At 37.1% G+C, this 13,342-nt stretch overlaps 1 protein-coding gene across 9 annotated transcripts in view; it reads left to right on the forward strand.

Moving 5' to 3' along the window:
- SLC4A7 (solute carrier family 4 member 7) overlaps positions 1-13,342 on the forward strand; it is an 85,952-nt gene that overhangs the window by 43,100 nt on the left and 29,510 nt on the right. For 5 of the 9 annotated variants that reach the window (XM_061362654.1, XM_061362658.1, XM_061362659.1 and 2 more), the window contains exons 3-7: positions 4,242-4,385; positions 6,364-6,499; positions 7,475-7,635; positions 9,277-9,465; positions 12,289-12,651. In XM_061362654.1, coding sequence (XP_061218638.1) covers positions 4,242-4,385; positions 6,364-6,499; positions 7,475-7,635; positions 9,277-9,465; positions 12,289-12,651 — 993 coding nt within the window. Of the gene's footprint in view, positions 1-4,241; positions 4,386-6,363; positions 6,500-7,474; positions 7,636-9,276; positions 9,466-11,418; positions 11,645-12,288; positions 12,652-13,342 lie in introns of those variants that run through there. The other 4 variants (XM_061362660.1, XM_061362662.1, XM_061362661.1 and 1 more) reach the window with 3 other exon arrangements.

Raw genomic sequence — 13,342 nt, forward strand, 5'->3', positions numbered from 1 at the left:
TGAATAAAGCTTTGAAGGTCATATAATTTCAAGCTTTTAGAAACTATATTCAAGTGAAAGGTTGTGTTCTTTTTCAGAACACTGATGCTAGTAATACGGATTCCAGGCTTTTTAGAGTTAACTTTTTCTCCACTGCTCTTGTATTACTTGCCTTTCTGGCTTTCTGTGGCCAGGGTGAAGGGCTGTAAGGTGTAACTTTGCTTGCCAAGTTCATTGGGAATGAGAGGGTGGGGAAAAAAATTTCTTGGTTTTTGTTTTGTTTTGATTTTCCTTGTGAATTGTGTTTGTAAGTAAATATTATCTGCATCTGCAAACATTAATAAATGCCTTGTCTGAAAAATGAAACTTACAGGAACACACGCTTACTCAATACAGCTGTCTTTATTCTTAGAGGGCTTTTCAGTACTTTGCTTTGTGTAATTAGAATGAAGGTTAAGCTTGTCCCAACTTTTATTATGCGGTTTTGCCATGCCTTTCATAGTTGCATATATCTGTAACAAGTTTGTGGGTAATCGTGGTAGTATACTGAGCAGCAGTAGGTTTGGATTTCATACGTAGTAGTGGAGATACCTGTTTATACATGTCCATTGTGCCAAAAAAAGAGGTCTTTTTCTTAGGGAATAGCTGATGCCCTCATAAGCTGTTTGCAATAGCCAAACTTTTCTTGGTTAGTCTTGTGTACTGACACCCCCCATGCTTGCTCTGAGAAAGAAAACAAAAATAATAATTCATCAGTTCTTTTTCATCATCAAATTGTTTTCTTGAAGTTATTCTGATATTATTACACTGGATTGTGAAGAATTTTACTTAATAACAGCTGAAAATCATCTTGTTTGTCAGCACTTTACATTAGACCCAAAATACAGTTGGAGGTGTAGCAGTCTGGTCACTTTGCATATACAGAAGTGACTGGGGGAAGGTATTCTTGATTCACATTTGCTTGCAAGACAGCATTTACCTGAGGAAATAGCTATTCACACGTTCACTTCTTGGCAGCATGGGCACAGAAGGGTAGGATAACCTGTCTTTGTCCTGGGGTAGTGAGAAGGCACTTACTTTCAAAAGTTTCCTTCTAGAGCTGAAAGTAATACCGAATGTTATGGACTGGCTGCCGAGGCTGAGGGCTAAGTTGGAAGAACCTACTAAGTTAAGTGTGCCTTGGAGTAGCTGGGAGTCGTCTGGACATAGTAATAGCTGAGAGGCCAGTGCATTTTGGGTAGGAAAGCAATTTGCTATGGTCACAGGTTGTCAGAAAATGTATTTGTTCTGTTGCTGATTTCAACTCTGTTTTCCTTAGCTTTTTTCCTGTCTGTTTGCAACATACCTGTTCCTCTCCAAACTTTTCTACTTAAAATAATGTTCAGTGGGACTGCTGTTTTGCTAAAGGACGTAAACTTCGTATTTCCTTGTTCCACCTCTCCTCCATGCGGCAACATGGTCTTTGACTATGAAGATGATTACACAATTACAAGGGCTAATTTTTGCAGTAACAGGATGAATTGCTTAAGGTGGAGGCCCTTGAGAAAAAGATTGTATGGGATTTTTGTTCTGCAGTACAGAAAGCAATGTGGGATTTTTGTCTTAATTTATGGGAACAGCAAGAGACCAAAATATGGAAATCTGTCTAATTTTTCAGGATGTAAAACATTGAACAATTTCAGAAACTCCTGAAATTTTCTAGAAAGTAATTGTCTGCAAGTTTTTTTTGTAATCAAAACATATGCTTAAAACAGTCTTAATAAGAATATTTTAACAAGTCTGATAATATAAAATTCTCTATTACTAGAAATACATGTGAGTTTCTCTTAGGAAAAAAGAGCTCCTGCAAAAAATCAAACACTTTGACAAATAAAACTGTGCATGCATAACTATATATACAAGTTTAATACTTGCTAATTCAGTATGTAAAAAAACAAAAATCCTAACAGGGATGATAACATGTGCAATGAGTGATGGGTCACTCGGTTGCACCCAGCAGCTTTGAGTGGGATGTAGTGAGTAATAAGTTGAATATTTTAACCTAATGCTTTTACTTTCCCTATATATAAGATTATTTTATCATGATGGCATCAGTAATGTGACCATTGTTAATGGTGCCAGCTAGTCATATTATGTATCAAGTGCACTGATTTATGTTTAGGTGTCACTTTTGTGCTGCTTTTCTGGGAATTGCATTGTGCATAGTAATTGTGGAGGGTGGAGGTCAGGCTGCCTTGGCAGGGACTGTGTTGTCTTGTCGGAAGAATCTCACCAAAGGAAAGTCTCTGCCTATAAAAGGTACTGAGGAATGCTTCAGCAAATTGGTATCTTTTCCACTCTTACATGTAAACGGATAGCTTTTAAATTGCTTAATTTCATATTTAGTCATAGTGCCAATCATCTCTAATTAAAAACTAGTGTTGGAAGTCTGTCAAGAATCAGCTGTTTGTAATTTGAAAAAGAATCTTGACCAAATTAATAAATGTTGAAGTTACTCATGCATTATGATGATCCAGAGGAGGGCCACAAAACTGATCAGAGAGATGGAGAGCTGTTCTCTCCAGAGAGATGGAGAGCTGTTCTCTCCATCTCTCTCCAATGAGAGAGCTGTTCTCCAGCTTGTTCAGCCTGGAGAAGACTCCAGGGACACCTTATTGCTGCCTTCCAGTATTTAAGGGGCCTATAAGAATGATGGGGAAAGACTTTTTTGCAGGGCCTGTTGTGACAGGACAAGGGGTGATGGTATTAGACTAAAAGAGGGGAGATGCAGGCTGGATGTGGGGAAAAAATTCTTTGCAGTGAAGATGATAAAATACTGGAACAGGTTGCCCAAAGAGATGGTAAGAGGTGGTGGATGCATCATCCCTGGAGACATACAGGGCTAAGCTGGCTGTGGTTCTGGGCCACCTGGTCTAGTTGGAGATGTCTGTGCTCATTGCAGAGGGGTTGGACTAGGTGACCTTTGATGGTCTCTTCCAACCCAAACTGTTCTGCGATTCTATGATTATTACTGAATTTTGCTTTATGAAAGTTTTGTCTATCTTGGGGTTTAGAGATTGTTTTACTGAAAAAAGTTTCTCCAACAGACTTTTACAGTAATGGACATATTACCACCTCTTTTTTTCTTTAAGGCTCTGTAATCACCCATTTTTTTTTTTTTTCAGTATCCTTAATCTAGTGTATGTGCATGCATATATGTGGTGTGCAGTCACAAGTTCTGGAGCCCCAGGACTTGTCTTCTATAAATCTGCTGAATTTGCGTCTCTCTAAGAGCTGGAAACCCACATCCTTTTCCTTCTTTTTAATGTCAGTTTTCTGTGATAACTCTTCCACAATACGTAACAAAGTATTTAGTGTTAACTCCAGGCTTATAATTAATATGTCTTTTCCTGAGATTGTTTAAAAAGGAGTTGAAAAGGTTATTGTATATGCTAACTCCATTACAGGAAACATGGTAGTAATATGCCTATAACAGTCTGCTGATGGATTTCTTTTACTAAGTTGTTGATGCATTGCCTTAATGTGAAAGGTCAAAGAAAACCCAAGATGTTCAAAGTATACATTTTAAATAGTAGTATTTATTAATTTGAGAATGTGCTCCCTAAATTTATTAAAAAATTATAGAATAGAAATCTCCTGCCCCCCCACCTGACCTTCTCTATAAGTTATTTGATATTTTGGCATATGTTTCCAAGTACAAGTTCCTTTTAAGCTCCTAAACTAATACTAAATAGTTTAGTTGAACATCAGGTTTGCTTAGGTGTGTCCTATGCTACTTCAAGAAATACTGGCACTTCATTCAAGCAGAGAGAACTACTTGCAGACTCTAAATAGTGGGTAATTTCTTAATGAAGTTCATAAACCGAACGAGGAGGTTACATTTTGCCATTATAAGGACTATCCTGGTATGAATCCCTTCAAACAAGAGTGGTATATGTGATTTCTCTGCATTGCCCTGATGTTTATCAGGTAATTTCTTTCAGTGTTACAGTTCAAGCTCGTGTTTCTATATTACTAGTTTCACAACTAAATTCTTAAATTGAGCCATGTTTTTATTCTGTTTATCGGGGATGAGTATAGCACCAGTTCCTTGGCACTGGGGAAAGACAGGAAATGATAATACTGGTTCACTAAAGGTAATTTTGCCAAGTGCTTTTGGGTTTCTTGTTTGGCAAACTCCTTGTCTTTTTTGATTAAGACACTGAATTTTGTCAGGACGTGGTTTTTTGTTTAATTGTTTCCCTTTAAACTTTCTTGAAAAGGCCACAGAGCTGTGTATATTGGAGTTCACGTCCCATTTGGAAAGCAGGGCCGTCGACGGCACAGACATCGTGGGCACAGGCATCACAAAAGAAAAAAAGAAAAAGAAACTGATAGAGAGGATGGCAGAGAATCTCCATCATACGGTAAAAAAATCTGTTGTGTCAGTTCTTCATGTCTTTTGAAAGTGATGTTGTAGTAGCTACTCTGTGCTTACATGGTGTCTGGTTTTGCTGTTTCTTTTATTCTCTCTAAAGTTAATGTCCTTCTGGTACAATCAGGCAAGGATTTTATGGTTGTGTTTTATCCAATTCATAAGTTGTTGGACTTGTTCCAGCTGTCTGCATAAATGTTCAGCAGCCTGTACTGATTAGGTTAGACTAGAGCTTCATAATACTTGTCTGTAGCATAAAAATGTGTTTAAATCAGACACCTTTATTCAGATTATGTAGTCTTGTATTATTATTCCTCTGTCACTCAAGATTTTTGAAACTATGCATATAGCTGCAAAGCAGCATTTGCCATAGTAATTTGATCAATAAGCTGTGAAAATATTTCAGTCTTCTTATTGTTCTCTCTGCTAAATTTTAGTTTTAGACACCACCCCCCAGCCACCCCTAATCCTCAAGATATGACAATTTTATCGTATCATTCTCTGAAATCAAATTATTTGTCAGTACTCTTAGTAGTTTTTCTTCAGGAACTCAAATCATCTTTGAATCCTAGAGTGAAGAATGGGAAAGTTATAGTCCCTCAAATGTGGAGGTTCAAATGCAGACACCGTGTTATTCACTGTCACTTTTGTATGACTAGAGCCATGTTCTTCATAGAATAGTTAGGGTTGGAAAAGACCTTAAGATCATCCAGTTCCAACCCCCCTGCCATGGGCAGGGACACCTCCCACTGAACCATATCACCCAAGGCTCTGTCCAACCCAACCTGAACACTGCCAGGGGTGGAGCATTCACAACTTCCTTGGGCAACCCATTCCAGTGCCTCACCACCCTTACAGTAAAGAACTTCCTCCTTATATCCAACCTAAACTTCCCCTGTTTAAGTTTTAACCCATTACCCCTTGTCCTGTCACTACAGTCCCTAATGAAGAGTCTCTCCCCAGCATCCCCATAGGCCCCCTTCAGATACTGGAAGGCTGCTATGAGGTCTCCACGCAGCCTTCTCTTCTCCAGGCTGAACAGCCCCAACTTTCTCAGCCTATCTTCATATGGGAGGTGCTCCAACCCCCTGATCATCCTTGTGGGCCTCCTCTGGACTTGTTCCAACAGATCCATGTCCTTTTTATGTTGAGGACACCAGAACTGCACACAATACTCCAGGTGAGGTCTTACGACAGCAGAGTAGAGGGGCAGGATCACCTCCTTCGACCTGCTGGTCACACTCCTTTAGATGCAGCCCAGGATACGGGTGGCTTTCTGGACTGCGAGTGCACACTGCTGGCTCATGTTAAGTTTCTCATTGACCAACATCCCCAAGTCGTCTGCAGGGCATGGGATCAGTTTGCCTGAAACTAAGGAGTTTTCAGACCCGAATGCTTTGACAAGTCTGCTTTCACCATTCTTCTTTAGTTCTTTTTGGGTTTTTTTTGTCCATCTTCAAAACTTCCCTCCCAAATACAAATTGTTATCATTTGATCTTATGTTTGTAGAAACAATCAGCTGTAGATCTTAATTGATAATGAATGTTGTTTGTATTGAACTCATTTCAGAATTGAATCTCTGCCCTTTAGTTAGAGTCTACAGCACAGTGGTATCATTTATTCTGTTCTCAAAGTGAAAACAAGGTTTCTAGTGCTTCAGTATATTAAATTTTTCACTTTTAACCAATTTTGCTGTTGATGTTTATTTTCATATTATTAATCTATAGAAGGTGTAAAAGTACTTATGTTACATAAACATAATTTTCCAGATGTTTTCAGAAACAATGAAAATTTTTAAAAGGGTTTCCTTTTAAAGAGATATCCACAATTCTTTTATTCCTATTCCATCTTGAAGAAATATCACACTACATATTTCTAACTGAGAGCAGGAGATTTAACTGTTAAATGGTGTTTCTTGCATAATAGAAGTATGACTTCATTTAATTATTCAGTTTCTCCTTTTCTTTAAGACACGCCATCCCAACGAGTGCAGTTTATCTTGGGTACTGAAGATGATGATGAACACATTCCCCATGATCTCTTCACTGAAATGGATGAACTTTGCTTCAGGGATGGAGAAGAATATGAATGGAAAGAAACTGCTAGGTATGCTAAATGTTGATTGTTTCAAAGTATATCTATCTTTGCCTGGTTTTTATTTAAAGAGCTGCAAACTAGGTCTAGGTTAGAACTATAAGAGTTGTTGTCTCGATTCACGCTTAGCAAAACAAAACTATCATTCTTGTTCTCCAACTCTGGAAGGAGTATGGGTTCAGTATGGTTTCCCAAGAGACCCTCAGTCTTATGGGTGCGGTGTTGACTTTCCTGAAACTGATCATGCCAAGCACTGTGAAAGGTAAAATTGTGTTTAGGTATAAATACAGGTATTCAGCCATGGAGCACAGTATCTGCAGTCTCAGAAAGCTATTTGCTCTATTATTGCTGATATATTAGAATTGGGTATTTCCATACATTCTTGGGTAGTATTTGATTATTTTTTGTATGAACATTACAGCCACAATTACTTTTTGCTTCTATTGGTCAAGTAGCTTCCTTCTACATACATGTTTTAGTAAGTTCTTCTGCATTCAGTACTTCTCATTACTGTATTGCATGTTGACTTTTGCAGTTCAATCTATATAGTGCCTGAGAGTCAGGATCAGTATCAATTTACAGTTACACATATTAGTATTACCTAGCTCTTCAGTGCCTGACATAGCACCCTTGGAGGCTTAAACATGGTATTGTGTTGTTTCAGACAGCTTTCCTAAAATACCAAAGAAATTGAGATATGGAAGTCAAGTATTAAGGCACAAACCCACACTGTTCACAGGAACTTGTGAATAAACAGGTATTGTTCAAACCAAAAGAAACAAAATGGGCAAAATGTGAAACAGTGTGATTAAAAAGTCCGATAAGATACTGTGGCTGTCAGTCATTTGGGATGTCTTAAAATATGAAAGCTGGTAGGAGCTGATGGGATTTTCTGTTCCTTGTCATATGGAGCCACAGGGAAGAATGGGATTGATTGCCAAATTTTGTGTCTTCCAGGAGAAATACAAATATGTGTATGTGTTTCAGGTGGCTGAAATTTGAAGAGGATGTTGAAGATGGTGGTGATCGATGGAGCAAACCTTATGTAGCAACTCTGTCTCTGCACAGTCTCTTTGAACTGCGAAGCTGTATTCTTAATGGGACGGTCATGTTGGACATGAGAGCAAGCACATTAGATGAGATAGCAGGTTGAAGCAACACTTCTTACAACTTATTTTATTCCTAAATTTTAATCTATAACTGGATATGTTTTTATAGTGTCTTTATATGTTCTTGAAAATCCTGTATTGAAGAAACAGGTATATGCATGCTTACTGCAGTTTTCTTCATCTGGTCCTACAAATTTTACTCACGAGGAACTACACTGCATGAGTAGGACCTCCTTTATTACATATTTTGGAATGAGGCCCAGAATTTCTCTGTATGTTCTACTTCCTGCATGTGTTTTTTGTCTTTGTTTCTACAGATGAAATGTAAACGTCTGCTAGAGTATTTTAGGACTTATTTGAACACTTTAGTGCCAAAATTATTGATCATAATTTGGGTGATGTTAACTTGATGCCATTAGTGCAGTTGACTGTTTCACATCTGGGTTTTATTTGGTTTTCCACCTTTTTAAGAGGTAGCCGAAATGAATTTTGTATGTGTTGTTTGATCTACTATGTTGGGTGTCCTCACTAATCATTACATGGTCATTTTGGATATTAGAAAATCAGATTTGAAGACTTTTTAATACAAATAAAAATATATAAATATAAAATTGATACAGATACAAATATAATCTGCTTAGCTTGTGGATGTTTAAACTGGTTTTTCATAATTTGCATGGTATCTTTTGTTGTAGGTACTACACAGTGGAATGCCTTCTTGGGAATCACACTAGGCTTAGGGCTGACCAACATGTATGTGAAGGATAGGGTGTTTTGGCATTAAAAACTCTGGCAGTGCTTGAAATGTTTTCTTGTTTTATCTTGAAGTCTTTGAAATTCACTCAGGATATTTATATTCCCTTCCTATTTTCCTGACTTTAGTGAGCAAGAGTGTTCAGTACGTGCTTTTTAAAAGTAATGATTTGGTTTATAATTTACTTTTAATACATTGCTTAAATTAATAAAAATGACAACAAAAAAGGGAGCTGTAAAGTCATCCAAACATGCAGGCTTTCTTTCCTACTGTGAGCATATTGCTTTCCCTTCTGAAACCTGATGTTGTTTGACAGCTGAGTAGTTAGTTTTAGATGATGTTAGTAGCTTTTGTCTCGCACTACTTCTAAAGCATGTGAATCCCATGATATTTGGTAGAGAGCTCCAAGAACGTAATGCATCTGAAGATGATGGAGGAGTTAGGCAGTTCATCTCATTCTTTAATAACTTTCACTTTTATATAGTTGTATACTTTCAAAATAGGGAACACCAGGTTAGGACCATCTTAAGTATGTTCTTCATTGTGTTTGTTTCTCTGTGTGTTCATTTTCTAGTGAAGGGTTGTTTAATACACAGATGTGTTTTTTGGAAAAGGAATCACTGTTAAAAGTTGAAGTAAATGACAGTGGATTATAAAATAAGTAACTTACTTCTTAAAATGATGCTACTAGCAAATTTTGTCTTGGATCTGCATGTTGTGCTTTCCTTAACCTCACATTTGCTTGTTTAGTGAAATCTGAAAATTTCCTGTGGATTCTTGAAGATGACTTTGCTAAAGAAAATATTTTTTAAATAGATTGCTTTTAAAAAAAAATAATTAATTATTATTTGATGGACTGCACTGCTTGAATGTAGTGGAGAAGTGATTTGATAGCAATGTATATAATTTTTGTTGTTATTATGCAGATATGGTTTTGGACAACATGATTGCTTCTGGCCAGCTGGATGAATCCATACGGGAAAACGTGAGACAGGCTCTTCTGAAGAGGCACCATCATCAGAATGAGAAAAAGTTCAGCAATCGGATTCCCCTGGTTCGGTCTTTTGCAGATATAGGCAAGAAACATTCTGACCCTCACTTGCTTGAAAGAAATGGTGAGAGAAGTTGTAGCATCCAGTTTGTTCTAACATGTTAAATAGTGTTCTCAATGGGAGATGAAGGAAAACTCAGCTGGTAATAGCAGATAAGTGTTTCCTTCTTGATAAGCAAAGAACTAATGACAACAGTGTGTGCTGTATGTAGCTGTGCTTGATGTTTCCATGTATTTTTTACTTTACTCAAACACTCTATTCCTGCCTGCGTACATAGCATGCATTAGTGTTTTGAAGTATAGAAATAGACCTGCATTGGTCCTAACGTTTTTTTAGGATATGCTTAAATAAAATGTGTAATGTTTGAGGTATTTCAGCATCGTGGCATAGCTTTATGTTTATCAGATGGATCCTGCTTGCTTATTCAGTCTTTATACTAGGGATTTGTTGTTGTGTCATGAGTTCAGTGATACTGACAGTTACTGTGTTTTAATCCAGTGTTAATATGACTAGAGAAAGTTCACTGTGCTAATGGTGGAGAAACTACTTTTAGCTGGAACACTGTTTTTTACCGTGTATTCTAGAGAGGGTTTAATGGGGAAGGAAGGAATCTAAAACCTAAGAAGCTATTAGCAACCTTTTTTATAGGCTGTACCACGTCTTTTATTCAACCAGTTCCTGAAAATGTGCTGGAATATTAAAATATTTACTCTAGATATCCAGTTGCAAGGTCCAAGTAACATTATATACTGCAGAAAAGCATACTTTATTCTTGTATTTCTTATGGCTGCTATTTCTGTTTCTGTCCTTAGTTTTCTTTCTGCTGTGCATTGACATGCATACTATTTCAATGGAAATTTTTTAGTCTAGTGAAAACTTAGTACAGATTTCATGAATCACTCCTTGAAGTGAGATTCCTGTCTTGAAAGATGGCTAACTGCTTACATGTTCCACTTAGCTAAGTGCTTGTTGGGAGGGACTTCTCAGTTTGGTACCTAGTTGGAGCATGCTGCAGGAAAAGTCCCAGCTTGTTGATACTTTGTTAGCTAGTGCATGTATGATGCATGCATAAATACTTCCAGGATAGTTTTAAGTTATTTTTTCTAGAATGAAAATACAACTAATTTATATAAGAACATAGTTCCTTCTATTACTTCCGACTTCCTGTTTTCTTCAGCAAACGAAAATTTCACACAGAAACTTGGTTTTACCTATCCTTGAATACCTGTATCCCCAATTGTAATGCTCAGAATTTTGTATTCAAGGTCTGTTGCTTGTCAGCTCCTTTTCATGTGTCACTTCCATTTTCCAGTATATTTTATTCCTAATACTGTTCCCACAACAGAATATAGGGCAGATGCTCAAATAAGAAACCAGTGTAACATGATTAATTCTTTGCCAGCACGTACCAGTTTACTTTTTCTTTATAATGCTATGGTTACCCTCTAATAAACTGGTAAACCAAACCAGTTTGGTTTGCATATGTGCATAATACCTTTTAGGGCCCTTATTACACCTGTGTGTTAAGATATCTCATTTTCATGATTCATCACAGATAAACTGGCAGAAATCTAGTTATTAATGGAGTGATTAATACGGATAAAATCAGCCAGTTTGCTCTAGTGGTCCTTTTGTCTTTTCTGTGCTGCTGTTTTAATAGTTGATCTTTGAGGGTTGGGTTTTTTTTTTGTTGTTGTTTTGTTTTGTTTTGTTTTTTAATTTAAATCAAGTTTATATCTGTAGGATCCACTCTTCCATTGTTGGAGGGGGGGGAAATGTATGTGACTTTTACCTAGGCATACTTTCCATGCCTCTTCCTTGTAAATTATTGTAGGATAGTTCAATGTATCAGTCTCTGTAGTGCCTAATATAGATGTGAGACTACATGTGTCTAGTTTGCTGTTTGATGGTGTGGTATGTGAAAACAGCATGTTTTTGATTTCAGGGATTGTAGGAGAAGTAATCAGTACTCTTCTTGAGGAGCCTGCCATCCCAGGAAAAGTATTTGTGGTTTTGTGAGAGGAATGGTATCGCTAAACCTTCTAATGGAAGTACTGATATGAGGATAAACATTCTTTTCCTGTTTAATGAAGAACTGAAATCCATTGCAAACTTAAATCTGAGGGCAACATGACAAGACTATGTTCTCTTTATATGAAATTAGTGGGACAGTGAAAGTGGATAGGGCAAGAAAAGTAACAGTGAATTTTGGATCATGATTTTATGCAGTTTGGGAACTTGGGTAAGTCACAGCAAGAAGAAATGCAGAAGGGATAATGCATTTCCTCATGCCCTCTTCAAAAATATTTATTGAGACTACAGTTGACTAGAAAACTTCTTATTAAACCCAGACTTTTCTTGGAAGACATTTGCGTTTAACATGATTTAGATATGTTTGATCATGTTCATTTTGAAATATTTCAATTTTAAAATTAAGTCTTTGTATATAATGGGTACAGTTAACTGAAGTCTTGTAATGTTTTGACCGCAAATGTTTTTTTTAAATGTAGTTTTTGGATGGCATTAAATGTAGCTGCTGTGCAATGTGGAATAAGAAATCCCTCCAGGAAAATTTAAGAGTCAGTTTTAAGAGATACAGTTTTTTTTGGGTTTGTTTTTTTGTTATATTAACAAATGATGCTGACTTTTAAGATAATATCTTCTCCCACATATCTTTGCCGTTCTAATTAGTACTTATTAGTAATTCCTGACTTTCCAGTTGTGTGAAATCAGATTTGTCTTACTTGCATGAGTATGGCACTTTTTGCCCATAAACCCTGCAATTTACTATGTAAATTGTTAATGCATATTTGTGTCGTGTGTTGTTTTCTAGTGTAGCCCTGTTCTAAGCCTCATGGTGTTTCATTTGTTTTATCCTGGGGGAAGGCCTTTCAGCCTCCCGCCACTCTTTGCGAACAGGTCTCTCTGCCTCAAATATTTCCCTGAGAGGAGAAAACCGTTTGTCAGTTCTTCTCAATTACCTTCTTCCTTCTTCGAGAGCTGGAACCCCGTCAGCCTCAAGGTGTACAACCCCTATAACTACCCCTCAAAACACACCACCCTCCAGTCCAACCTGCAGCCACCTGCCAACCACAAGTGCCCAGCCAAGTCCACCGCAGGGCAAGGAATTGCTGGTGTCACCTGCCAGTGATGATATTCCTTCAGTAGTAATCCACCCACCTGAGGAGGACTTAGAAGTGCAGGAAAGCCATGAAAAGAAGACAAAGGAAAATACTGACAAAACACCAGGCAACTATTACAATTTAAGCTGTCCGTGTGTGATGCTGTCTGCATCTGGATCACTTGCATTGTGATGTTTTTGGCACATAACTTTGGCACAAAGGAACACGTGATAACTGTTACTTTTGCCTGCATGTTTTATTTATTCTCAGTTGTGACTATTTTTTTGTTTGGCATTTTTAACATTTTAGCTTTTAACAAAAGCCAGCAAAAAAAGAAGGATGTTTAATTAACCTTCATTTGTCTAATTTAAAAAGGAATAATGTTTTTAAAATGTAACATATAAGCAAAATGTCAAAAATGGTGGCCTTTTCCTTTCACTCACCTACAGTCTGGGTCAGGTTTTGCTTTGCTGGGTTTTTTTGTCAGTGGTTGAGCTAGTATTTTGAACCAGTGTTTGATATCCTGAGATAGCTACAGCTGAAGATGTAGTGAAGTATTAGAGATGAATATGAAAAGCATTAGGGAAGGTAAAATTACCAGTAATGTTCCTAGCTTACTTGTATCATGAAGTCTTTAAGCAGTTTTCTTTTTGCTTTTGTTCTTTTAAAAACAAGGGCCATTAAAAACAGTGGCAGTTTACAATGAAACTGGCAGGTTCAGTTCATCTAAAACTGTTTTCAGATAGTTTTACATTAGTGCTCTGCTTCAGTATCTGGCACTTGATCATTATTTTGTTGTGTTAGATATGCAAAATAGG

The sequence above is a fragment of the Neopsephotus bourkii genome, unplaced genomic scaffold, assembly GCF_033783945.1.
Source record: "Neopsephotus bourkii isolate Nb327-2 ecotype Australia unplaced genomic scaffold, CSIRO-AGI_Nbou_v1 NB_1132, whole genome shotgun sequence".
In the NCBI taxonomy this organism is placed as follows: domain Eukaryota; kingdom Metazoa; phylum Chordata; class Aves; order Psittaciformes; family Psittacidae; genus Neopsephotus; species Neopsephotus bourkii.